Source organism: Microcaecilia unicolor, chromosome 1 (genome assembly GCF_901765095.1).
Source record: "Microcaecilia unicolor chromosome 1, aMicUni1.1, whole genome shotgun sequence".
Taxonomy (NCBI): Eukaryota; Metazoa; Chordata; class Amphibia; order Gymnophiona; family Siphonopidae; genus Microcaecilia; species Microcaecilia unicolor.
The window spans coordinates 232253808-232281684 of NC_044031.1; the positions used below are offsets into that span (position 1 = coordinate 232253808).

General features: G+C 41.1%; 1 protein-coding gene across 1 annotated transcript in view; it reads right to left on the minus strand.

Annotated features, from left to right (window-relative positions):
• MOCOS (molybdenum cofactor sulfurase) overlaps positions 1–27877 on the minus strand; it is a 482379-nt gene that overhangs the window by 407748 nt on the left and 46754 nt on the right. Inside the window, exon 3 of the mRNA XM_030204697.1 lies at positions 26984–27050. Within this exon, the coding sequence (XP_030060557.1) occupies positions 26984–27050 (67 nt within the window). The remainder of the gene's footprint in view (positions 1–26983; positions 27051–27877) is intronic.

Sequence of the window (27877 nt, forward strand, 5' to 3'; positions counted from 1 at the left end):
TAATATGAAATACTTGTATATTCTGAAGACTGCTTACAACACTCCCCTCTTCAAATCAATGTACGAATAAGTAGTGTCTTTTTTTTAAATGTCTACTTACACATATAGGAACAGGGGACAGGGAATCAAAAACACAAGGAACGATGCATAACAAAGAAGCACGGAGGATCAAAAACTTTTGCGCCACATCCATTCTTGAGGCCCTCCTTTTTTGGTTGTACATGTATTAAATTTGTACATACACATTTATTACATGTAAACTGCACTTCACATTTCTTTTTTTATATCCATTTCAAAAAATTAGATTATCATTTAATGAAGAAACATAAACATCTATTTTTTACATATAAAAGCCAAGGAAAACTTCCAGTACTAGATCACCTATACAGAGGAGTCAAAAACATAAAGGATGGACATATGAAAAATATTAACAAGAACAAATTAAGACTACCTCTACTTAACAATAAGTCTGAACTTCCTGACTGTAACTATTGATCAATTCCCTTTAGAGTCTACAAACAATCATAACTGAGATGCTTCACAAAAGGCATACCCAGTACTCTAAATGACCACTATTAAATGTGAGCTGATATAAAACCAGACAGTGAAAATGTTTTCATATACAGGTACAGGTGTATTCCTGTTACAAGATGTATATTTTTGTCCCACCCAAGCCATGCCCAAATCATATGCCCAACATACCCCTTGAAATCTCTGCCCCTTGTAAATAGCAGCTTTCTGAAATCAACATTTACATGTGTATACAATCTATAGGTGGAAATGCTGCTACACCCCATAGGCACCTGTAGGACCAATATTCAGACTGTGAGAGGCAGCCCAACTAACTCTTGTGGTTGGTGCTGTGACCGGCATTGAATATCTGGTTTATATTTGGCTGGTTTAAACTTAATTGGCCAAGCCAATATTCAGCATGGCCGGTTAAGTTTAAATTGGCCAAAGAAAGACATGCTATTTCAGTGGCCTGATTTAGCCACCAAACAGCCGACGGATGTGCTGAATATTCGCTGATAGATGTCCTAGATTGAAGGTGCAAATGTTACACCTCTTTGAGAGAAGATGTGAATATGCATCTGTTTCAATATGAGGCTTCCAAATAGGCATTCAAAGAACCCCCTGTAGGAGCCTATTATGTAAAGGAACATAAGTACTGTATTGATTCTTTTTACACACATTTTTTGACTGTCACATTTATTTATTATGCTGCTTGATTGGCTTTGTTTTTCTCACTATGTTGTCAAACGTTCTTTGTGCAGATGATATTATTGCTCTGTACATTTTCCTTTTTCTTTTGTTATTTTTATCCCTCAAATCACACTATTTGGTTTTTCAGTACATTTGTTCCTTTATGTTATATTTATCTCTTTGAAAGATGTATAGATAGCTTGACAGGTTAGTCTTGGTCTGGTACATTCTCTCAAATCTGTTCTTACATCACTGTTATATTTCAGTCACTTTGTGTTCTGGTTCGTGAGATTTTGAGGTGTTTTTCTATCCTTTTCTTAAAATTATCTGATATCTATATTAAAATAACATAATATTGTGTTTAAGGCACTTTTAACATTATATGTTAAATGATTATATTGCACAATCTGCCTTTTTGGGGGGGCACTTTTTCTGTCTTTGCATGTTCTCTCTTCTCAATATATTTTTATATCGCTTACATCATATATTCATCATAATTTAATTTATTTCTTTTTTATTATGTAATTGTTTATTATGTGTTTATGTATCCTTTACATATGTGGATACTTAATATGACGTAGACATATTATTGCCGAAACACAGGACCGTGTCGAGTCCATTGTATCTGTTTTTTGACAATAAAGACATTCACTTATTATACCTCTGGAGTCCTACATGTGTTTGGTTGACCTACGTCCCTTCCCTACTCTGATGGACAATGTGTTCTCTGTAGGGTTCCTTCTTTGTTCATCAAGTAAAGGGTCGCTAAAATGGGGAGAGCAGGGGAGCAAAATTCCACAGGGCCCGGCCTCCAAGGGGGGGCCCAGTGCCCACCCGGCGCTAGGATGGATCTCCTGCTCCTGCGTGCTGCAGAGCAGAGTTATTGCGTTAACTCTGCTCTGCTGGCCACAGGTTCTTCTTCCTGCTGTGTCCAGCCTCCTATGTAAAGAACCTGTTTGGGCGTGGCAGGAAGAAGGACCTGTGCAGCAGAATGGAACTAGCAGGCGAGAAAACAAGCAAGTAAGCAGGTCTGGGGGAAGCACATGCGGGCCTGTGGGGGGTGTTTACCACAGACCCCCTTCAAAGAACCCCCTTTAGGAGACTGTTATGTAAAGAAACATAGGCACCTACATTCTTTTATAGAACACTAGTGTAACTAGGTAGTAACACAGCTAATACTGAGGCACGACCACTTCTGCTAGCTATAGCACTACAGGGATGTGCATAACTACCCTGAATGTGCAATATCATGCATTTTATAATATATGTACATATAAAGGGCTAGATTGTATATAACACACCTAAAAAATTGGTGCTGAAAAGAAATAAGCCTAGAATAAGCCTAACGTTTTGTGTGGTTTATAGAATACACCAAGCGCCTGTCCACATGACTACATTTAGTCGCAGGTAGTTACAACAAGTAAAACTCGGTGTAAATGCTGACGCCTAAGTTATGCACAGACCGGGTGTATTGTATAACACGTATATATTTTAGAAACACTCACACCCGCCCATTCTATGTCCATGGCCATGCCCCCTTTTCAACTATGTGACTTTTAGAATTTACGCACATCACGTTACAGAATACATTTAGACAGTACTGTGTGTAAATTCTAATTAATGCCAATTTATTTATGACATTTGTATCCCACATTTTCCCCAAACATGTTCAGGTTCAATGTGGCTTACATGCAAGAAAACATCAAATTAGAATACAGTGTCAGTAATTGCTTGTTAATTGGCAATGATTGGCTCTGATTGGCCTGTTTAATTAAGTTGCTCAGGGAAATCCAGAATATGACTGGATTTGTATATGCAACTTATGTTGCGCTATATAGAATCCCGGGGACAGGGCTGGATTCAGTAAATGGCACTGAAAAGTAAATTGCACTCACCACTATTCTGTAAAGGGGGCTCCAGGCTGAGGGCTCTTTATAGAATAGTACTTAGTGCACATTCCAGCGCCCAATTTTCAGTGCGAGGTCTTACACCAACTGAAAGTGGTATAAATCCTGACTCGTAACTTGGGCTAACAGCCCCCAAATTCTATAACACTGCATGTAATTCTTTGGAATGTCTCTGACCTGCTTATGCCCCTCCCACAGCCATGCCCCCTTTTGGGATGCATGCAAAATGATTTGGGTGCAAATCTTTACAGAACTGCACACATACAGTTCTGTGCGCAAATCCAAATTACAGCCAATTAATGTTGATTAACAGGCAATTATTGATTGTTAACAGCTCATTAATTTATTTATTTGCATGCAGCTCTCAGGATCACGTGCAATTTTGGGTGCCCACATATGAGTGCCATTACAGAATCTGGAGGATAGCGACTCTACCCTTGCTCTATTTAAACTTTGCCCCGAGCATGCTTACTGTGCAATTATACACTGACTTGCACTGAATGCACTTTTAGGAATGACCTAATTTACCTGTGTAAATCAGCATTTTGCAGATTCAAATAACTGATAAAATTACCCTTCACCTGCTAAGGTGCTACATTAATTGTTAACCTAGTGCCTCCCCTTAACTGTCAGCATGATTTAACTGCCAGGTTAATAGCTAATGCAGCTTAGTAAATAGGCCCTTTAAGAGGATGATACAAAAGCCCATTTCCCCCTTCAAGGATGGATTTGTTATTTGGAATCTCTCAGGAAGTTTATAATTGTTTAGATTGGTCACTGCTAGAAACAGAATGGTGGGATGGATGGAGTTTTGCCTGGCCCAGGGTTTTCTTATATTTTTATGTTCCTCTATTAAAGAGAAAAAAGAAAAGACATTATTTTTTCAAGATGGCATTCAATAGAGAGAATAATTTTGGTTTATCTTTGATATAGCTGACACCCTTGTTTTTTGGGAATCTAGATTTACACATAGAGGGGCATAATCGAATGGGGACGACCATCTCTAAGGGCGCCCATCTCTAAGGACATGCCAGTGAAGGGGTGGGGAAACCGCTATTATCGAATAAGATGGGCATCCATTTTTCGTTTCGATAATACGGTCGGGGACGCCCAAATCTCAACATTTAGGTCGACCTTAGAGATGGTCATCCTTAGAGATGGTCGTCCCCGGTTTTCAGCGATAATGGAAACCGAAGTCGCCCATCTCAAAAATGACCAAATCCAAGGCATTTGGCCGCAGAAGGAGCCAACATTCGTAGTGCACTGGTCCCCCTTACATGCCAGGACAACAACCGGGCACCCTAGGGGGCACTGCAGTGGACTTCACAAATTGCTCCCAGGTGCATAGCTCCCTTACCTTGGGTGCTGAGCCCCCCAACCCCCCCCCCAAAAAAAAACCCACTCCCCACAACTGCACACCACTACCATAGCCCTAAGGGGTGAAGGGGGGGCACCTACATGTGGGTACAGTGGATTTCTGGTGGGTTTTGAAGGGCTCACATTTACCACCACAAGTGTAACAGGTAGGGGAGGATGGGCCTAGGTCCGACTGCCTGAAGTCACTTGCTGAAAGTATATTCGTTTAAGGTAATTCTATATCAAATGTTACTAGAAGAACATCTGCTGTACATACAAAGTTTTTTTAATGCATTTATTATATCTGTAAAATGAATTTTTTGAACAAATGGCCTTAAAACTGATCTGTAAAATAGATAATTGCTCTAATAGGGATCCTGTAGCTGAAATAATTGGTCTTCCTGGAGGTCCCTCTAAGGACTTATTCATTTTAGGGAGCATGTACTTGGTAGGGATAACAGGAGACGATACGCTTAAAATTCCAATTCTTTATTGGTAAGAAGCTGCATTTTTTTGCAATCTAAAGAAGTGAATCAATCTCTGCTTTCAGTGAAGAGGTGGGATCATTTCTTAACCTTTTTTAAAAGGTTGAATCACTAAGCTGCCTCTGAATCACTGAGATATAATATATCTTATCCATGCTTTCCACCGCCCCTCTTTTGCCAGCTGGTTTTATAATAATGGTATCATCATTTTCTAAATTCCTAAATGTCTTTTTCTTATCTTTACTAGTGTTATAATGCACTCTGTTCTTTTGATTTTTCAAGTTCTCTAATGGCTTTAAGGACTAAGCTTTCATATGCACTTATCAATGGATGAGATGGTCCAGAGATGGAATATCTCTGTCAATGATAGCATTTCAATACTATTAGCGATCTGCTTAGAGAAATAATCAATAATCTTAAATTTCTTCACAAATCTGAATAAGACTACCCATATATTAAAAGCATTATAGTTCGGTGTTGGAACAAAAGAGAGGCCCTTTTCTAATACACTCGTTTCAGCTGATGTTATCTGTCTTTTTGATATATTATACACCCTATCAATCTTACAATTTATCTCCTGGTTGCACTATAATTTCCTCGATATGAGCATGGCCTCACCTGTCCTTTCCTCTCCCTTTCCCTCTTCTTCTTTCACTGATATAATAATTCTGTCTCTTGTTTTCTGGCCTTTTATGTATGTATTTATTTATTTATTTATTTATTTAGGGGTCCTTTTACAATGGCTTGCGGTAGTATAGGCGTGAGGTTTGGGTGTGCGCCGATCCATTTTTTAGCACACCTGTAAAAAAGACCTTTTTAAAGGTTTTCCCAAAAATGGACTTGCGGCAAAATGAAAATTGCGACATGTCCATTTGGGGTCTGACACCTTACCGCCAGCCATTGACCTAGCGATAAAGACTCACGTGGTAACCGGGCGGTAATGATCTATGTGCGCCAAATGCCACTTGGCGTGCGCCCGATATGCATGCCTGAAAATAGAAAATATTTTTCAGACGCATGCCAAACATGAAATTACCACAACAGCCATGTGGTAGTCGGGCAGTAACTCCATTTTGAAGCGCATTGGGCATGCGTAGGGCAGGTGTAGATGCTTACGCGGTTTAGTAAAAAGGCCCCTTAGCCCCTTCTAGGGTGAAACATGGCCATGTTGGGCAATTAAAGGAAATTGTTTGCTGTTTTGATGACTTGGGAATAAATACCGTACTTTTTACATGGTCTGCTGTCTGCTATTTTTTCTGTTGTTCTGGATCTTGCAGATCGTTTACCTGTTTGTTTTTTAAAGATCTAGGATGTCCTCAAAGTGGTCAGTCAATGTAATAAAGGAATTAAGAGAGGTAATGGCATGTTTGGTTGCATAAGCAGAGGCATTGCTAGAAGGAGAAAAGGAGATAATAGTGCCTCTCTATAGGTCACTTTTAAAACTTTACCTTGAATACTGTCTGGCTGATATTCAAAATGATTTAACTAGCTGTAAATGGCCGCTGACTAGTTAAATTGCTTGCTTGCGGCTAGCAGGGTATTTTCAATGGCTTTAAACTGGTTATCTTCACTGATAATGACTGGATAGCATTGAATTCAAAAGCTGCTAACGTGGACATTCCAGGGACAGAGTTGGGTTAAGTGCCGATATTCAGCTCCTCACCACATAAATAGCAATCCTATCTTTAAGTGGTTTGGCTTATTCGATCAAGGGTCAAATATTGACTTAACGGGCTGTGTGAGCTGCCTCAAAAAAAACAAAACGGATATTTAATGCTGAAGTCTGGACAGGGCCCGGAATTGAATATTTGTGAATAACACTGGCGGCGGGCAGCAAAATGCTCATCACTGCTGACTGAATATTGGGGTGTATATTTATTTCTGGAGACCGTTCCCTTCATAAGGACACTGAGAAGATGTAGATGGTTGAGAAAAGAGGTATTAAATTGAAACTGAAGGTCTGCAACACAAACCCTACAAAGACAAAATAAAGATATGCAAAACATACTCACTTCAGGAGAAAAGGAAAAGGGTGACATGATAGATACTTATAATATTTGATAGCCTTAGTAAAGCAATAGAGCATGAAATCTTCTATAGAAGAGGAAATCCATGGATTAGTGGTGATGAGAAGTTACCGGGAAGAAGGTGTAAAACAGCGGGTCCCATAATCTGGGTCAACACATCAGCAGCAGACGGAGTCACAGGCTGCTTCCCCTGTCTCTGGACCTTTATTTTGACCTATGCCCAATAGCTGGAGTCTGCAATGGGGCTTTGAGTTTGTGAACATTTACAGGCCCCACCCAATCCTGTGTGGACTTTCTGTTAAGCTGGAAATCCATTCAGAGTACTGAGGTCTGGAAGGGCACACATACACACAGGACTTGGGCTGACTTCCTGCTACTGTTGCTACTACTGCTGTCTTCATGTTTTGGATAAGTCAGGCAAGCGATGTGGGACGCAGATATTCAGCTTTTCATTTAAAGCTAAGTACTTTCATGTTTGAATATACTCGTATTAGCCACTTTATTTTTCTTATTTTGAAAAGGGATTTACACTGGGTGAACTCTGTTGCTTGGAATAGTTTACAGTATATAGAGTGAAATAATGAGTTTGGTCACATTTCTTAGAAAGTATTTACAATGGACACATTTGGAGGAGGCAATCCATGATTAAGATTGGGTTGCTGTAAACTGATAAATCAATGCAACAGTCAATATTTATTTGACTTTGGCAAGTTCATTGAAAATCTATATGCCAACCAGGTCTTTGAGATCTGAAGACAAACTGCTGCTCGATATTCCGTCCTTTCGACACATTAAATTGGATGTATATCATTTTTTTTATTACCAGAAACTGCATAAAATCTGCTCTGTTGTGCAATTTACAAAGCAACTGAAAGCATACATGTTTACTCAAGCATTTGCTGATGTTTAGATAGAACTTATTTTTAAGAGAACTGCTGTAATGGAAAACTTTGGCTGCTGATTGTATATCTTATTTTTTGTGTTTGTAGTTAATGTGTTAATTTTATGTTGAATTTTATTGTGTATGTTTTCTTGAAAACTGCCTAGAATTGTGAGATAGAGCGGGCCATACATTTTAAAAATAAATAAATAAATAAATAAATATATAAACTAGTATGGTGTGTTTATAGGCTGTAACTTCCTGGTATTTAGTAGGTTAGCTGCCGGCAACTGGACTGTTTCTGGTGACCGACATTGATATCTGGGTTTTTTTTTTGGCTGGCTGTAACTTAACCAGCTATATGAATAATCAGCACTGGTCGGTTAACATAATAACAGGCAAATATAGGACTGCTATTTATACGGTGCGATTTGCCCACTAAACTTAACCAGTTAGCCGTTATCACCCAGATTCTATATAGTGCACTTGGAGATCAGCAACAAAATCAGTGCAGATTCTATAACAAGGGGGGTAGACTCAGGAGTAATGTCAGGAAGTATTTTTTCACGGAGAGGTTGGTAGGTACGTGGAATGCCCTCCCGCGGGAGGTGGTGAAGATGAAAACGGTAATGGAATTCAAACATGCATGGGATAAACAAAAAGGAATCCTGTTTAGAAGGAATGGATCTATGGAATCTTAGCGGAATTTGGGTGGCGACGCCGGTATTTGGAGAATAAAACCGGTGCAGGGCGGACTTCTGTGCCCTGATCGTGACTGAATAGATATGGAGGGGCTGGAGTGTAAATTTTAAGGGGCTTCGACATTAGCTTCAGAACTTTTAGTACAGGAACAGTGCTGGGCAGACCTTTATGGTCTGTGCCCTGAGAAAGGCAGGGACAAATCAAACTCGGGTATACATATAAAGTAAAATGAGTTTATCTTGTTGGGCAGACTGGATGGACTGTTCAGGTCTTTATCTGCTGTCATTTACTATGTTACTGTGTTACAGAATAAGGCCATATGCGCTAAGTGCTAATATTCAGAGCAGATAAGTGGCTATCTCGGATAAGCATTATTTAACCTGCCAGGAGCAGTTCCTGGCCAGTTAAATAGTGCTTAATATCAGGCCCTAAGTATCTCCTTGCACTTTGGATTGTACTTTTTGTTTCACTGCCAAGTAAATAGCATTTTTAGGAACCTTGTGGTCGTAAATTTGAGCTTTCTCTGCAAGCATTTATTACATTGCTCTGTAATGTTACTGATTGATGCCAGAGAGTCTTGAGAGGAATTCACTAAGGATTCTACAAATAAGAGCTTCCTTGGCTTCCTCTTCTACTCTCTGTTTTTACCATGCTTTGAGCTAGCTGTTTTCTTTAAAAAGGATCTGCCTTCATTTTCCATGATACCTATTATTTTTTTTCAAGAATCCTTCCCAAGAAGAACTACATCTAGAAAACCAATCTGGTATGCTAGGGAACCCACCTTGCTACCAGCTTCTGTGAGTTATTGAAAAAGCTCCTAGCAATTCAGGTTGAGAATCAATCACCTGTGTTGATTTACTTCCTTTCTAGAGGTGAGGTTGTATCTAATACATTCTGTAATATATATAATGAATTATTTAAACTAGGAAAGGAAGACCACTCTTCAGACTGAATGGGACTCTAAAAACAAAGACCACAGAAAGTAGATGAGTAATGCCACAAATATGCCTGCTTTTTGTTTGGTAGCATTTATCAGAGTACCTTGAGTCTCTTCCATAAGGATCTGATTCAGTATGGCTATATGGACACTCTAGGCAAACCTTCAGCCATGAGCCCCCCCCCCCCCCACTACCACCAAGGGGCAGCTCGCAGTTCAAAGCCCTCCCCTCCCCTGAAGTGTCCAGCATCTCCCCTGCCCTATCCATCCCCCAAGGTGCCTAGCATCTCTCCACTTCCTTCCCTACCCCCTTCCCCTTTGTATCCAACATCTCTTTCCTTCCTTTCACTACTTCCTTCCCTCCAGTGGTGTCCAGCATCTTTCTCCATCCCTTTCCTACCTTCAGCTGCTCCCACAGTGTCTAGCATTTCTCTTCTTCCCTTCCCTAAATTTACCCCTCACCCCATCTTCCTTCCCTCTCTACACTTCCCCCTAACCCATGGTGTCCAGTATCTCTCCTCACTGTTCATTCCTTCCTATCTTTCCTCACCGCCCCTCCTCTTCCCCAGCAAGGTGCACAGCATCGTATGTCCCTTTCTCCAGAAAAGCTACACAGCAGTCAGCATCTCAGCTAGCATGGGACCTTAAACATCCAGGCATCTTCAACCCCTGCCAGTTTCTGCCTGCCACTGAATATTTTCTCTGACCGCCATGGCACTATCCCCCTAATTTTATACAGGGCATGCACAGTTAGGTGCAATTGGGCACCCAGCTACAGAATAGCACCAGTTATATGCATAATTTAGTTAACTAGGGTTAAATTGGTACTCAGTTGGCAATAAGTACCAATATGCAACAAATAAATAAATAAATAAATGAATAAATAAATAAATAAATAATTGCTTTGATAAGCATTAATTGGCCCTAGTATGTAGTTATGCACATAACCAACTTACAACCCTATCCTATGGGTGAATCTGTTCATAAAGGTGGTTTCTTCAAATTAGTCACCTTACTTTCTAATTCTTCCTACTATCTTACCCATCTATACGTTACAACTTTGCCGTACCCTTCACTACAAATTATAATGTTCTATTACGTATTTTGTTGACATTGCTAGTATACCATCCTGCTTATTTTCGAAGGAGAAGGGCGCCCATCTTCCAACACAAATCAGGAGATGGGCGTCCTTCTCCTAAGGTCGCCAAAATCGGCATAATCGAAAGCCGATTTTGGGCGTCCTCAACTGCTTTCCGTCGCGGGGACGACCAAAGTTCAAGGGGGCATGTTGGCAGTGTACCGAAGGCGGAATGGGGGCGTGGTTAACAGATGGGTGTCCTCAGCCGATCATGGAAAAAAGAAGGGCATCCCTCATGAGGCATTTGGCTGACTTTACTTGGTCCATTTTTTTTCACGACCAAGCATCAAAAAGGTGCCCGAACTGACCAGATGACCACTGAAGGGAATCGGGGATGACCTCCCATGACTTCCCCAGTGGTCACTAACCACCTCCCACCCCGAAAAAAACAACTTCAAAATCTTTTGTTTTTTTTTTAGAGTATGTCCTTCACTATGCCTCTGTCCCTGCGACTCAACAGTTGATGATGTCCAAAATGTGGATGTTTCTGTGAGAAGGACACCCATGCCTTTACTAGGCCTCTGACACCCTCTATATTTATTTATTTGGATTTTGGATCACAAGTAGCAACAGTGGGATTTGAACCAGCCACCTCTGGATTGCAAGGCCAGTGCTCTGACCACTAGGCCACTCCTCCCCTCCACTCTAGTCTCTTGAAATTTGGCCATCCCTGTGTGTGTGGGGGGGGGGGGGGCAGTATGCAGGTCCCTGGGGGGAGAGGTATGTGTGTGTGTCAGCGGAGGCATAACAAAGGCATAGATGTCCTTCTTTCAAACATTTTGGACATCCTCAACTGCCCCCTACAGGGACGGCCAAATTTCAAGGGAGGAGAGTGGATGAGTGGCCTAGTGGTTAGAGTACTGGTCTTGCAATCTAGTGGTGGCCGGTTCAAACCCCACTGCTGTTGCTACTTGTGATCCAAAATCCACATAAATAAATAAAGAGAGTATCAGAGGCATAGCAAAGGCATGGATGTCCTTCTCACAGAAACATCCACATTTTGGACGCCTTCACAGGAAATCGTGTGCAAATGAGCCAACAGCGAGCAGCTCATTTGCATGCAATTTCCTTCATGCATGCCCGTTCCTTTCTGGATCAGTAAGGGAAAGGCTTTTTCCATTCAGTTAGTGGGACCAGTGCACTACGAATGCTGGCTCCTCCCATGACCAAATGGCTTGGATTTGGTCGTTTCTGCGATGGGCATCCTCGGTTTCCATTATAGCCAAAAACCGGGGCCGACCATCTCTAAGGTCAACCTAAATTTCATGATTTGGGCGTCCCTGACCATATTATCGAAACGAAAGATGGAGGTCCATCTTGTTTCGATAATATGAGCTGCCACGCCCCTTTACGGGGACATCCTTAGAGATGGGCGCCCCCATTCAATTATCCCCCCTCAACGTCATACTTTGTATTGTTTTCGAATATTGTTACTGCTGTAATTGCCTGTTGCTCATATTTGATCTATTCTTACTGTACACCACCTTGAGTAAACTCCTTCAAAAAGGCGGTAAATACATCCTAATAAATAAAATAAATAAATAAATCCCAATAAATAAATAAACCTACTGGCCTATATTCAGCCAGCGGTGGTCAACGTTTTAATGTCTGCTGACAACTGTATTCCCAGATATTCAATGCTGGATCATGTCTGGGCACGGGCACTTAATATTTAGCTATATGTTGGCTGCTCTGCGGGTACATGCAACATTCAGCTCTTAACCGCATAAGATGAACTGCTTTTTATGCAGCTCAATTTTTGCAGTTTTCTTATGCGGTTAAGGGCTGAATATCGGAACTTAACTGCATAAGTGCCAACCCCACCCACGAAACACCCACAGGTTAGCTGGTTTCGGCTCAGGCGCTAATCATGAATATTCAGTAGTACTAACTGGTTAAGGGCTGCTGAATATTCGTAGTTAGCCAGGAACAAGTGATTTAAACAGCCAGGAGCCTATCTGGGTGTTTAAATCGCTTTGAATATCGAGCAGTTAGTGCTTAACTTTCTACAACGCCCAACTGCAAAGTGGGTATTGACATAGGCGGGGCACTTAGAAGCAGAACTTACAAAATACTCTTTCACCCATAATTGCCAAAATTAGGCTGCACATTTACACCAGCTATGCAGATGGAGCACATGGTCGAGCCTAAATGCAAGCGTGTTGCTGACAACGTATATTAGTCCTTCTATAACAGAATCTGGACCCCTAGGTGCCATTACGGAATAGTAGCTCTGCGCTCATTATTTAGCGCCGAAATGTTAGCGTCCTTTCTAGAATTACCTCCTATATGGACAGTGCCAGGGTGGAGCTGTGGAGGAATCGGCACTTCTCGGATACCTGTGATTTTCAGTATCTGCCTAATTCAGGACAGAAAAAATGAGTCCTAAGGGTATTCGGATTGGTTGAATATTGCCACAATCCAGATACTGTAGCTGCAGCGCTGAATGTAAACTGCAGATATTCGGCAGCAGCCATTATCCGCATCCTGATGCTGAAAATCAGGATTTGTTTTTTTTTTTTTGTCCATGGCGGCTGACATTTAAAGAAACACTGACCACCACAGGCTCCTCTTTCTTTCCTTCCAGATATTTCTATACAGCACAAAAATCATATTTGGATAGAAGAAGCATTGCATGCGCTACTCAGATTTCATTTATCTGCAAGGTTTCCACTTAGTGACCTTTGCAAAGAACAAATCAATGCTAAACAGATCCAGTATCTCCCGTCTCTCACTGCATGAAGTGAATAGCCCTTTCTATATACCATTCTTCTTTCTGACATAGATCATTTTAGTCTTGGATCATTACGGCAAATGAATCTTCTCTGTCCTCCAGTCTTTTGTTAACATGCTATGAAAAAGTTCTGTTGCAGAATTCACTAAATTTCTGAGTACAGAATATATTATATGCAGGAATGTATGGGAACTTGGCATTAGATGTATTTAGCATTAACTATTGAAATAAATTCCTATTTAAGGAAAAGCCACTGGCGTGCTTAGCTCTGAAAAAATTTCAAGGTGAACGTTCAGTTAGCTCATCAGCCCTTCATTGCATAAGTATGGGGTTAGGTTGAGCCAATGCCATTTTCTAATAAATTATTTGAAAATGTATGTTTTCCTACACTTTATTTTGGATAAAAAGGAATGACCGCAATAACAACTAAGCTCATGTTTTGATTACTCTGTATTATTTCTTTATATTTTACTGCAATTCCTAGAAATATAAAAAAATGAGCTACTTTGTATGCAGAAGCTACATACAATTTCTATAATATTTTATGTCCATTCTACAAAAACAAATATTTCTTCATGAATATGTTACTGAACTTCTGTAGAAAACATACATAATTTACAGATGCTGTTGCCAGTATAAAAAACACATTGAGTTTCACAGTAATTATATAAAACATCATTTTTATAGCAAATCATTGTGTTCTATAGAAATTGCATTATATTTAGGGCTTCTGAGTTTGGGCTCCTTTTACAAAGCGATGCTACTGATTACTGTCCGCTGAACATGAAGAAGCCCATCACATTCAGTGCACTGCTAATTGGTAGCACCGCTCTGTAAAAGGACCTATGTGTTTATTTGATAAGCACTGGAAAAAGATCACCTCCCCTAATCTCTCTCACTACTCCACTGACTTGTCCGGTATCCTTCAGGATTTTTTCTTTGTTTGTTTGATTTTCCTAATTAGTTGGAAAATAAACACTGAAATTTACAATCTATAAATACAGTGGGACCCTGTTATAACACACCCTAATATAACACGAACCCGGTTATAACGCAATCATGTCTTGGCTCCTTTTTTTAAAAACTCATATTACTTACATTTCCTCTCCAGCCAATGTCCAACTACGCACTGGTGGACTGTTTATCAATGCGGCTCTTTTCTGCTCCCGGTGCCGTTCTGAGATCGACCACGGGTTTCATTTTCCATTGACCCTGATATAACATGACCCCGCATTTAACGCGATGAGATATTATGATCTCAAGCATTGCATTATAACAGGGTTCCACTGTACCTAAAAACAGAAGCCCTAATTATGGGGCAAGTTTACTAAAGTGTGCAAAGTATTTGCACTTATTGGGGGGGGATTCTATAAATCATGCTCAAAAATGGGTACTGGAGAAGTTTAGCACTAAGCATTATTCTATAAAAGTTGCACACCCTTAATAGAATAGCACTTAGTGCCGGTTTCTGCGCCAAATTCTTGGGTGCCAGACTTACACCTGCTGAAACTGGTGTAAATCCTGGAGCACAAATTGGGTACAGAGACCCAATATTCTACAGAATTGTGTGCAACATTTTGGAATGCTCTCCCATTGCCACACCTCTTTTTTGGTTGTGCGCTATGGGATTTAAGCACCCAGCGTTACAGAGTAGCACACATCCAGCAAATCCTAACTGCTGCTAATTAACACCAATAATTGTTTGTTAGCATCCAGTTATTGATGGTTAAGAGCTTGTTAGCCAATTGTGATTTAAAAGCCAAAAGCAACATCTGTTAAGTGCAAAGGCTGTGCAATAAATGTAGGAGTATGAGGGTCACCGAGAGGAAGGGTAGGGGGTGTAAGATTCCCTAGGCCTGGCCTCCAAGGGGGGGGGGGCAGGTGCCAGGGTCTGTCTCTCTCACTTGCTCCTATGTGTTGGGACCTAGGTGATTGCATTAATGTGATAACCTGGGTCCTGGTACTCAGGAACAGGAAAGTGACAGACTGAGGGAGGAGCAGATGCAGGAAGGTAAGGGGGCAGGGGGTGGTGGCTGGCCAAGTGTGGGGGAGGGAGCTTGGCACGGTGGCGGCCCAAATGAAAGGGCAGCGACAACTGCGGCGGCCCTGCCCCAGGCCCGGCTCTGTCTCTCGGGGCCCTGGGAGTGTGTCCAGCACTCTCACAAAGTTTCTGCACAGACAGGGTCCCTAATGTGTGTTATTGTACAGTGAGCTTCTTTTAAAAAGCCACACTACCGATTCTTGGTGCGGCAAATGAGAGGAAGTCCATTCAATTCCTATAGGCTTCCTCTCATTTGCCGCGTGGGAATCTCTAGTGTGGCTTTGTGAAAGAAGCCCAGTGTGAGGAGCGCTGGTTTACCTGATGCCACTTACTGATGTGGCATTAGGTGAACCTGAATTAAATGCACATTTTGCAGTTTGCGCTTGACTGCACTGTGCAGTCCACACACACTCTCTGCCCAGTCCCTGCCCCATCCTGTGCTAACTTGTTAGAGCTTGAAATTTAACACACTGGCTGATGTAATGCACACAAGGTGTTAGCGTGTACTGCTACTAATGGTTAGCGAGGGCTAAAACTTAAGTTAACTGCTTAGTGAACCTTAGTTTAACATGCGCCTATATTTTGCCTTTATACTTTATACATAGTTTAACATGCAACTTTATACTTTTGGAGAATTTGTGAAATCATGTTTCTTTCTACATTTTACTGTATATGAATTTGTGTTGTTAACCACTTTGGATTTTCTTTCTGGGAAGGTGGCACAAAAATGTTTTACAAAAATATATAGCATGGAAATAATTGTATTAAAAAAAACCCCAATTATATATTATTTTGTGAAGATTGACTATTGGGTAGAATATTTTCAAACAGAGCCAAAGTGATTTAACCAGGCAGGAAAGGCTCCTGCCTGGTTAAATCGCTTGTGACCGCCTAAGTATTGATATTCACTGCCACTTAACTGGCAGTGCCGCTGAATGTCATCACAGACTGCCGCTGCACTGTACAGTTAGTGCGAGGGGGGAGGGATTCGTGGATGGAACTTGGGAAGAGACAGGACTTAACAAGTTAGCAGCCATATTCAGACCACTAACTGGTTAAATAACAGGCTAAAGTTTTGACAGCTAAAAGGGTGTCCTAACTTTATTTGCCAAGCTAACCGGACACCAGTCTGAATATTAGCTAGTGCCGGTTAAATTCTGGGTTGCGGCATCTACCTTCCTGGTGCTCCCTTCCCTTCCCTGTGATGCCGATAACACCTTCCTTTCACCACCTATATCAAGTAGTGCTAACAGAGCTTCCTGCCTAACCCCTAGCTCCTCCCACCCCCATAGGCCCCTCCTCTATTTCTACTTTGTCAAGCCTTGGTGATCTAGTGGGTACTTAAGGGCAGGAGTGATGCCCACTCACTCCTGCCCATCATGACGCCTTTAACAAAAAAGCTGCCAGTACTTGCTGCCACCTTGTAAAGAGAGCCACGAAAGAGCAGGAGTGAGTGGGCATTGCTCCTGCATTTAAAACCCCACTAGACCATCAAGACTCGACAAGAGTTGAGGGGCCAGTGGGGAGGGTGGGGGGTTCAGTTGGCTCTTCTTGACATTGGGGGTGGGAGGGAGGGAGATTGGCATTGTGGGGGGGGGGGGGGGGGAGGAATTGGTGAAGCAGAGTGCCCCTGCATCCCTTATGAAGGTCCTGGTGGATAGCCAGGACCCGCATATGCTCCGGTGGCCAGCTCACTAGGAATTAGCCACCGGATATTTAGTGCCTTTACCTAGACATGGCCTGGCATTGAATATCCAGGGCTAATTTTGCCCACGGCTAACTGCTACAGGCTTATTATCAACCGGATTATTTCAAAAAGGTATGTCATGCATGTGCTCTTTAAAAACAAACTATAAACTGTAAACTACGGAGCCCTTTTATTAATTGGTAGTAAAAACTGGTCTACACTACTTTCAGCGTTGTGTTTCCCATGCGCTGAGGCCAATTTTAGCGCAGCAGTAAAATGACCACATTTGTCTTTTTTCCCGTACTGGCCACACGCTAATTTCCCAATTAGCGTATGGCCATTAGTGAGGGAGCCCTTACCCCCACCTATTTACTAGGTGTTAAAGGCTCCTGCACTAATCCCACACTAATCGCGTAGCGTGCGGCCATGTACCCGAGCTACCCAATTAGCAAAGGGCACGCCTACTCTCTTCCCATAAACATACCTCCTGCGCTAAAAAATCAAAAACTATATTTATCTTGAACGGTTTACATAATACTTCAATAGGGGAAAAGAGGGTCATGCTGATAGAATTTATAAACTGCTTGTTACAAAGCTTAAGCAAGTTTTTCTGTGAGCAGAAATGAGGGACCTTCAAGTTTCTGAACATATTAATCCTCTTGATAGTCACAATTTATACTACAGTGCATTCATTATTTAAAAAAAAAAAAGATGTTTAAGATTCAATTTAGAAAACACTCAAAATCTCACTTTCTCTTGCTCAGCCTATTGTGCAAATTGATATTGACTGTGGAGAACAACATGTACGAAAAATCCTTCCATCAATTCTTCCTGCAAGATAAGTCACTTAGACACTCCGTAGATGAAAGTACCGTGATGGAAGTCTGGTGCTAATTTTTATGACTCAGCTAGTTGGCACTGCATTGATTTTTACTCAGCAAGAGTTAGGTACGTTAATAGATTGACATTACATAACTAATAGCAAAATAATTCAGTCCAAACAAGCAGGATGATCGACAGCAGAACAGATTTTAATGCCCACAGCATGGAAAAAGGATTCAATGATTTAAAAATAACCATCTTATCGTGTTCCTCCTGTCTCTCCTACCTCCACAGGCCTATAATTATGTATACCACTGTACTAGAAGACATGCCTGCAGTTGCACACAAGCATTGTAGAATAGAAATTTTGGGGGTAATTTCATAAAGAATATTTTGAACATAAAAGACCTTTTATAAGATGAATCCATGAGTTATGCATGTAAAAGTATATGCAATGATAAGACAGTGTGTAATATTTCATGGCCTGTGTGTAGGCGTGTTTGGGGGAGGAGTGCAGGCAGAATTACAAAGGGACGAAGTTATCAACATGGGCTACCGTTAAGATGTGCTGTTTTACCACTAACTCGTGCTATTTTACCACAGGCTTCCTTTTATGCAATGAGACCTAGTTACTAATAACTGGGGTTAACAGTAAAATAGCACTTCTTAACATAACCCTCATTGATAACTTCTCCCCCCTTAATTAAAGAAAAAAGAAATGTCTCTAGAAATCAGAATCCTGCATTATGTAATAAAAGTGAGCCTAGGACAATCAAGCTATTGTGACATCACTGATGAGGTTGGCTCTTAGGCATTGGTGGAATAAGGCATTATGACATCACAATATCAGCTCTGCTTACCAGAGACTGAAACGTTTCACACTAAGGGAGCAAGTTATCAACATGGGATACTGCAAACATATTATTTTACCACTAATTCATGCTATTTTAGCACTGGTCCCATTTTATGCAGTGAGCCCTAGTTACTAACAACTGGGGTTAACAGTAACATAACCCATCTTAATGGTAGCCCATGTTGATAACTTCCACTCAAAGTACACAACAGCTTATAAAAATATAAATGGATGTGCCTGATTCAGCTGCATACATTTACATCTGTTCTACAGATGTTAATGTGTGCAGCTGCATTTTAGTGATGATTTCAGCAGCAAGGCTATATTATAGGGATTCAGAGGCACCGAAGTATCTTTATAAAATATCTTCAAAATAATTACCTACCTGACCTCCAAATCTAGGCAACATTTTATGAATGGAAAATGAACAGAGCAGATTGTTAACAAGCAAAAAATAATTTATTAATGGAAAACAAATTGCAATATATGTATACACACAAGCAGCCCGACACAGGCCGTGTTTCGCCCAACAGGGCTGCTTCAGGGGCTATATGATAGTCCTTCACTATCAAATGTAAGGAGAAATATGAAATGTCCTGCCTATAAATATAAAGATCACTTTAATCTGAAAAAAACAGCTGGATCAGAGATGCCAAAACATAAACTGCTGACTTGGAGTCAATTTCGGGGATATGAGACTGTAGTACTGACTCCAAGTCAGCAGTTTATGTTTTGGCATCTCTGATCTTCTTTATATTTATAGGCAGGACATTTCATATTTGTCCTTACATTTGATAGCGAAGGACTATCGTATAGCCCCTGAAGCAGCCCTGTTGGGCGAAACACGGCCTGTGTCGGGCTGTTTGTGTGTATACATATATTGCAATTTGTTTTCCATTAATAAATTATTTTTTGCTTGTTAACGATCTGCTGTGTTCATTTTCCATCTTGGAGTTTGCAGACCGTCTGCCTTTGTGCTTTCTTGGACCCCCCCAACGTTTTATGAATTACATAAGTACATAAGTATTGCCATACTGGGAAAGACAAAAGGTCCATCAAGCCCAGCATCCTGTTTCCAACAGTGGCCAATCCAGGTCACAAATACCTGGTAAGATCCCAAAAAAGTACAAAACATTTTATACTGCTTATACCAGAAATAGTGGATTTTCCCCAAGTCCATTTAATAATGGTCTATGGACTTTTCCTTTAGGAAGCCGTCCAAACCTTTTTTAAACTCCGCTAAGCTAAACGCCTTTACCACAATCTCTGGCAACGGTTAAGATCACTTTTAGACTATATGACTTCAATGTTAACAAATTTAAAAAGAGGTATAAGCACTATACACTATACTATACAGAACCTTGATACTAGGTTCTATTACACAAAAAGAGAGATGAGGTTAAAAGTATGCCAAGTCTGTATCATTATCAAAATACAGGTCACAGAGATGCATGCATTACAATCCCCTATAGCCTTGGTCTTTACGCCCAGTCCATAAGTGTCATCAAAAAGATTAGTTTTTCAGGATATCCCCAACATATATACATCAAAGATCTTCATGTAATTATCTCCATTGCATGAGAATCTCTCTCAAACATATTCATTAGAGGGTATCCTAAAAACCTGACTCCTTAGATGCTTCTGGGTATTGGGAGAGAAGACCAAAGCCCAAAAGCATAAGACTGATAGTGCTATCCTTCACAAATTGTTTAATTTTTTCCCCCTATTTAGCCATCATTTCCAAGAATGGTGAGCTAATTTCCAAGATATAAACTCAAAGAATTTGCCAGATCCAGTAAAAAATCTTAAACTTTCTTGAAATGGGCAGCCAGATTAAATATCAACATATTAACCATGTGACTCGGTGGATATATTGTACACATTTGTTCAGTAAAACAAAAGAAAAAAATCTAAACAGTGGTAAAGAGCCATTGGGGGATACAGTATTTAATAGGCTGCATGGAGAAAGGATGAATTACTTACAATTGTTTGCAAATTTTTAGGAACCCTTGGGTCAAACTTATGTTTCAATGAATCCCAAAGTGGACAAAAGTCGACCACCTCTATAGAGTACATTAATAAATCTCTAAATAATTTTTAACAAACTGCTGATTTCAAGTGGGGTGCGTGGAGGTATGTGTTAATGCCAAATATCTATTTCAAGTCTATTTTATAAGGACATATAGGTATCTATATATCTTTACAAAGTACTAGGGCCACAGTGGCAGAAACTGTGCCTAAATTGACACCATGAACATTTCTCAGGAGCAGGTATAAATATCCATGTGTAAATTATACACATACATATGCAGTTTGTAAGCAGTCCGAGCAATTCAAAACATTTAAGCCAGCAGGAGAGGCTCCTGTCTGTTGTTAACTGTCGATATTCAGCAACGCTTATGTAGTTAGAGCTGCTGAATATTTGCAGTTAATGCTGAAGTCGGCTAACTTGTGGGGCGCTCTGAGGGCAGAGTTGGTACTTATGCGGTTAAGGGCCAATATTCAGCCCTTGACCGTATAAGATCATCAGTTAAATTGGGCTTCATAAATAGCCGTCCTATTATTAAGCGGCTCAGATTATGCAGCTAAGGGCTGAATACTGGAGTTGACTGCATAAGCTTTAGCAACCAAACTATAACCGTACATTCAATGCTGGTGACCACACATGTCCTGGCATGAATATCTGGAAATACAGCTGGCGGCAAACATAAAACACTGACCATCGCCGGCTGAATATCGGGCAGAGTATGTCCAAATCTCAATTCCACCCAGACTCAACCAAACTCTACTCACGTGAAAATATGCACAGTCTTGTCACCCCACAAGCTTTTACATGCATTAACTACTGGAGCTATTCTATAACAACACTTTTATATATGAAAAGGCATTTCCAAGTGAAAAACTAGGGTTACCATATTTGTGGAGTGAAAAAAAAAAAGAGGACACAAAACATAAAATGTTCCCTCCAACTTCCCTGAACACCAGGACATGGTGTACAGTCATCTTGTGTTGCCTCCTGCTATACACAGCCACAGGCAGGCAGCAGCTGTGCTGTTCACTCTCCCTCTTCCCTGCTGAAATCGTCCTGCAACAGGAGAAGAGAGTGAATGGCTGAATATTGAGCTGTTTCCTCCCCCTGTGCCTGCCTAGAGACTGACTGGCTGACTGCTCATATACTGTGAACTGCATAAGCAGTTGGTTCTCTAGGTAGGCACAGGGGGAAGAAACAGCCCAATATGCAGCCAACCACTCTCTCCTCCTGTTGCAGGATGATTTTAGCAGGGAAGAGGGAGAGTGAACAGCACAGCCGCTGCCTGCCTGTGGCTGTGTATAGCAGGAGGCAGCGCAAGGTGACTATGCACCATGTAGTGGTGTGCGGGGGAGGGAGGTATTTTATTTTTGTGTCCTTTTTTTTCTCTCCAGTTGGTTGGGTGGTGGAGGGGCAGTGGAGATAGACAGGACCAGGGGCGTAGCCAGACAACAGATTTTGGGTGGGCCTGGGCAAGAATTGGGTGGGCACCAAGTGTTCTCCCCCCCCTCCAAAAAAAAATTCTCTCAGCTGGTGGGAAAACACTTCTTCCCATCTTGGCAGCAAGCATGCACTGAAAACTGAGCATGCACAGGTGCCGGTGTTGTGGAGAGTAGCATGTTCTTTACCATCAGGGGGAAATCTTCAGCTGCCAGAGCTTGGGATTCCCACCAGTTACCACTAAACATGTACTACTGCTGAGTGGGCCTGAGCCATAAATGGGTGCCCACCTGTGGCTACGCCACTGGACAGGACAGTGGAGGGATTAAAGAATGGTCCTTTGGAAGACAGATGGGGGGAGGGGAACAGGGAACCTATAAAAAAGGGTCACAACAGGTAATCAGAACAGGAGTCAGCGGGAGACTTCAACTGTCGCATCCCAGCTCATGAGCCCAACAGCAGGCACCACCCCTTCCTCGTCTCCTCCCTTTAAATGTCACAGCACTTCCACCAATCATAAGCAGCGCTGCTTCAGAACCTGAGCTCGACCAATTGCTGGTGCAGTGCAGCCCAGCCCATCTTCTGCCAGAAACCCGGACAAAAAGTCATGCTCTACAAACCACCCGGACGCCCGACATTTGCCTGGAAAGGAGGACACGACCAGGGAAGTCCGGACGTATGGTAACCCTATAAAGCACCATTTATAAAATTAACCCCTTCAGCTAGAGTTAGAATCCAATCTGAAGCTCGAAAGGGAGGAAAAAGGAATCGGGGTGTGTTGTAGACAAAATAAATTACATGAATGGAAGGAAGCCTTGGTGTGATGCATTGGTAATGGAGAGCCTGAGATTCAGCCCATGGTGGTCAGCAATTTTTAAGCTGCTGACAACTGCTGGCTGAATTAAGCCCAAATATTCTATGCTGAGCCATGTCCAGGCTCCAGGACTGAATATCCAGGTAACTGCGGTCACCCGGAAGTTAACCAGGCACTGGCCACTATTCAGACTAGTGCTTGCTTAGCTCGGCAGCTTTTTTTGCTGTCCTAACCTCATGCTCTTATTTAACTGGTTTCTATACAACAGCACAGAGAGGGTTCAAAGCACAAAACAAAGTCCACAAAACAGAAAAGGCACCAAGAGCCTTCAATATCAGGACAAATCCTTTAATTCCATAATATAGATCAGAATAGTACTGTAATACATCAGTCTTGTACATCATTGACCCGACACGGCCGTGTTTTGGTGCACAGCACGTGCATCAGGGGTCATTCAATATGTGATGCTTAGTACGAGAAAACCAGCTACAGAGCTGGATACACAATAAATGGGACTTTGTCCTAGCACAGCTTACAAAAAATGTGATTTGTTTACTTTTGGATTTCACGCCACAAAGTGGAGGGAATACAATAAAAAGCTCTAAAATGTAGGCACGGAAAAAAATTCTGCACTAAGCACTATTCTATATACAACAGCCCTTTGGCGCTGGACTTACAGCTGCTGAAACCAGGTGTAAATGCCAGCGCCCAAGTAAGGTGCGCTTAGGCTAAATTCTGTATGCAACTTTTTGGAACACCCCCTTTTCAGATACATACTAGAAAAGTTGGTCATCGATCCTTATAGAATAGTATAGAACCAGATGTGCACGCAACTTCTAATCAAAGCCAAGGCACTGCAATAATTGGTTGTTAGCACCCAATTATTGCTAGTTAAGAGTTCGTTAACCAATTAAATTGCATGCACACTTTGGTCTGTGCTCAAATTTGGGCACAATATATAGAATCCAGGGGTGCACATGGAAGTACAAACTTTGTTTAATACTTTCTTCCCAAACCATCGCTTCCGATTCCATTCAGCTCCTTTCCCAGCCCACCTGACTGTAACACCAAAATTTCCCTATCAACCCATGTAAATATTGCATTGCTCTTTCCCACAACTAATTCACAAAGGGGCATCTCCAAAAGCAATGGGCAAAAGTCCCACTTTACTTTTTATACAATATATTTATATATACAATGCCCAGAATGTGTTACAAATATACACGGAGGGGCATTTTCGATAGAACGTCTAAATCAGAATTTGGACTTTTTACAAAAATGTCCAAATTCTGAACAGGAAAGAAAGTCATTTTCGAAAAAGATAGACGTCTATCTTTTGTATTTGAAAATGCTATGGACGTCTTGTGATTTGGACGTCCTTTTTTTTGGTCCATTTTTGAACAAAAGATGTCCAAATGCAAGATGTCCAAAACAGAGGAGGAGTGGCTTAATGGTAAGTGCAGCAGGCTTTGATCCTGGCAATATAGGTTCAATTCCCACTGCTGCTCCTTGTGACTTTGGGCAAGTCAAATGCACAAGGGGCATTTTTGGATATGACATCTAAGTCAGAATTTGGACGTTTTTGTAAAACATACAAATCAGAAAAGGAAAGGCCATTTTCTACAAAAAAAAGTCTATCTTTTCCTTTTGAAAATGCTGTTTGGAAAAATGTTTTGTGAATCGGGGGAGTAGGGGAGATGATCCTGATTCCCTCCAGTGGTCATTTGGGGCAACTCCTGTGAGGAGTAGCCTAGTGGTTAGTGCAGCAGACCTTGATCCTGGAGAAGTGGGTTCTACTGCAGCTATTCCTTATAAAGACAAGTGTAGCTCAAAACATCTAAGTTTTAATCTTGGATGTTTTTGTTTTGCTCCATTATGGCTGAAAGACATCTAAGTCTTAGGAACACCCAAGTCCCGCCTTGAACACAACCCTGGCACACCCCCTTGAGATTTAGACATCCTTCTGATGGATTTCCGAGAAAGACGTCTAAAACTTGGTTTTGAAAATACTGATTTGGACATCTTTGTGAGATAAATGTCCAAATGCAGACTTATGTCACTTTTGGACGTTTTTCTCGTTTGAAAATGAGTCATATTAATACACGTTTGCTTAAAACATCATGATATAAATAACATACAAAATCCTTCATAACAAAATTATCGCTATTCCTAATGGATAAAGGAAGATGATTCCACACAGGTGCCAAGGAACAAGAATAAGCACACCTACAAATATATACGTTTAAAAGAATTCGCCAAAGGAAGAGAGAATCGCCTCTCACTTTGAGAACCCAAAGCACAACAAGTTGCATACAAAGGTAGCTTCTTAAGCACATGCTTTGGTGCTACAGAATGAAAAACTTTAGAAGCCATTACCAGCAAATTAAAACAGCAACACTTCTCAATACACAGCCAGTGCAACAATGACAGAACAGGAGAAATACGACAACATTTTGAATAATTAGTCAAAAGACGAGCAGCAGCATATTGTAACCGGTATCCAGAAAAACAGGACTCCTTACATAGTTTAAAATACTTTGCAATTGTTTAAACATTAACACCCCCCCTCCCTTTTACAAAGCCACACTACTGCACTGCAATGCTGACACAGCCCATTCACTTTGAATGGGCCGTGTGGGCATTACCTCACCGGCATCTGCTAGAACGTCTTTGTAAAAGGGGGGTTAGTATGACTTTTGAAAATACATTAGTATAATGGATTTTTTTCTTAGTTAATTCCTAATTTGTGTTCAAAGTGTCCTCCTTCAACTTTGACACATTCACAAAGTCTTCAACACCACTATGCTGCTGACTCAATGAATTCTGGGGTGTCATTAATTAAGAGCTCAACGTTTTGCAAGCTCAATGCGTTGGAGCTCCATTCTGATGAAAAATAAAGTACTCAGAAATGTCTCAAATTTCAGGCAGAAGTTTCTGCTGCAGTAGGATGTTTTTGAGTTATTTGAAAAAATGTTGGGGTTCCTTTTTTCCAATCACTGTATACAGTATTTATTAGAGGATCCTTAAGTGCTAGCAGGGTGCCTAAGTGCTATTCGGCAAATATCCACTTAACTTAGCATGCATTTGCAATGGGGGTGGGGACAAGCACATAGGCGGGGCTTCCCTTATGCATGTAAATTATTGCTGCTGCTGTTTGCACTTCTCACAACACAGTGAAGCATGCTGAGATAGTAGGTCCACATCTAGAACAGAAGGGGGAAAATTCTATAAATGGTGCCTGAAAAATTGGTTAAAGTAGTTCTATAAACTACGCCTAAAGCGTACTTTATAGAATTGTGCATAAAATTTAGGCGCACCCATTTAGGCCACCTAAATCCAGGCTTAAATACCTGTGCCTTGATCGGGTATATTCCATAATAGGGTGCATAGTTTTATGAAATGCCCACAACCTGTCCATTCCACGCCCATGGCCATGCCCCCTTTTTGGCTGTGCACTTTAGAATTTAGCACACCTTATTATAGAATACGCCTATAAGGTTGTGCCAATTAGACACTATTTGGTTGTTAAGTACCAATTATTGGTGCTGACTGGCTTGTTAATCAATTAAGTTGTATGCACAATTTGGCTGAATGGCCAAATTAGTGTGCACAGCTTAAGGCGCCATATGTAGAATTTGGGGGAAAATGAAATCCATATGCAACAACTTGCTGTTAGAACCCACTTAAGTTATAAATGAGACAAAGGTTAGTCATCTAATTCAATGAAACCTTGACAGTGAGTTCTTTTTCTATATATATAATGGATGCTTAATTTAGAGGAGTAATCTCTTTTTTAGCAGAATGATCATATGAAAAAATGTGATAAATGCAAAGAGAGAATTACACACTCTTTGTTGCAGTTATTTCGAGATAATTCTTTTGTCCAGAGCACTGGGAGATCATTGAAGTATAAACCACTGTACATTACCTATTTCGGATATGCTCGATAGTGTCCTGTGTCAGCCTGCTGCTGATGTTCTGGCTGTGAGGATTACCTAGAAGACAAGTCAGAAACTGACATTATTAAGATGGAATTGGTGTTTCTCCATATTTGCTTGTAAAGTATTTTTTATACAAGAAAGGGCCAATTTTCAAGCTGCCCATGAAGGCTACTACTCGTCATTTCTATAGTGCTACTAGACGTACACAGTGCTGTACACGTTATATGCAGATAATTTTCTGTCCCTAGTGGACTCTTAATCTAAGATGTTTTTTGTACCTGTGGCAATGATGAGTTAAGGGTTAGATTATATATATGGTGCATGAAAAATCAGCACGGTAAAAAAATATGCTTAGGCGTATTCTTTATAGTATGCCTACATTTTATAGAATAGGCTTAAATTTCCGTGCAGTATATAGAATGCGCTGAGCGCCTTTCCATGTGACAAAATTTGGTCACGTCCATTTAGGCCATGTTTTACTTGGCGTAAAACCTGACATCTAAATTAGGTGCAGAGCGGGTGTATTCTATAACAATGCACAGATTGTAGAAACACCCACACCCCACCCCTGGCCACACCCCCTTTCAACTATGCGACTTAGAATTAAGTGTACCACATTATAGAATACACTTAGTTGTGAGCGTAAATCCTAATTAATGCTAATTAGTGCTAATTGCTTGGTAACACCCAATTGTGATGATTAGCTAGTTAACCAATTAAGTTACGCACATTGTTATAGAATGTGCTTTCATTTCCGTGCGGAAATGAAGGCGAGATATATGGAATTTGGAGGTATGTGACTTGCCCAGGGTCACAAGTAGATGCAGTAGGAATCAAACCTAGTTACCCAGGATCTCAGCTCACTGCAGGACGCCCTCAGG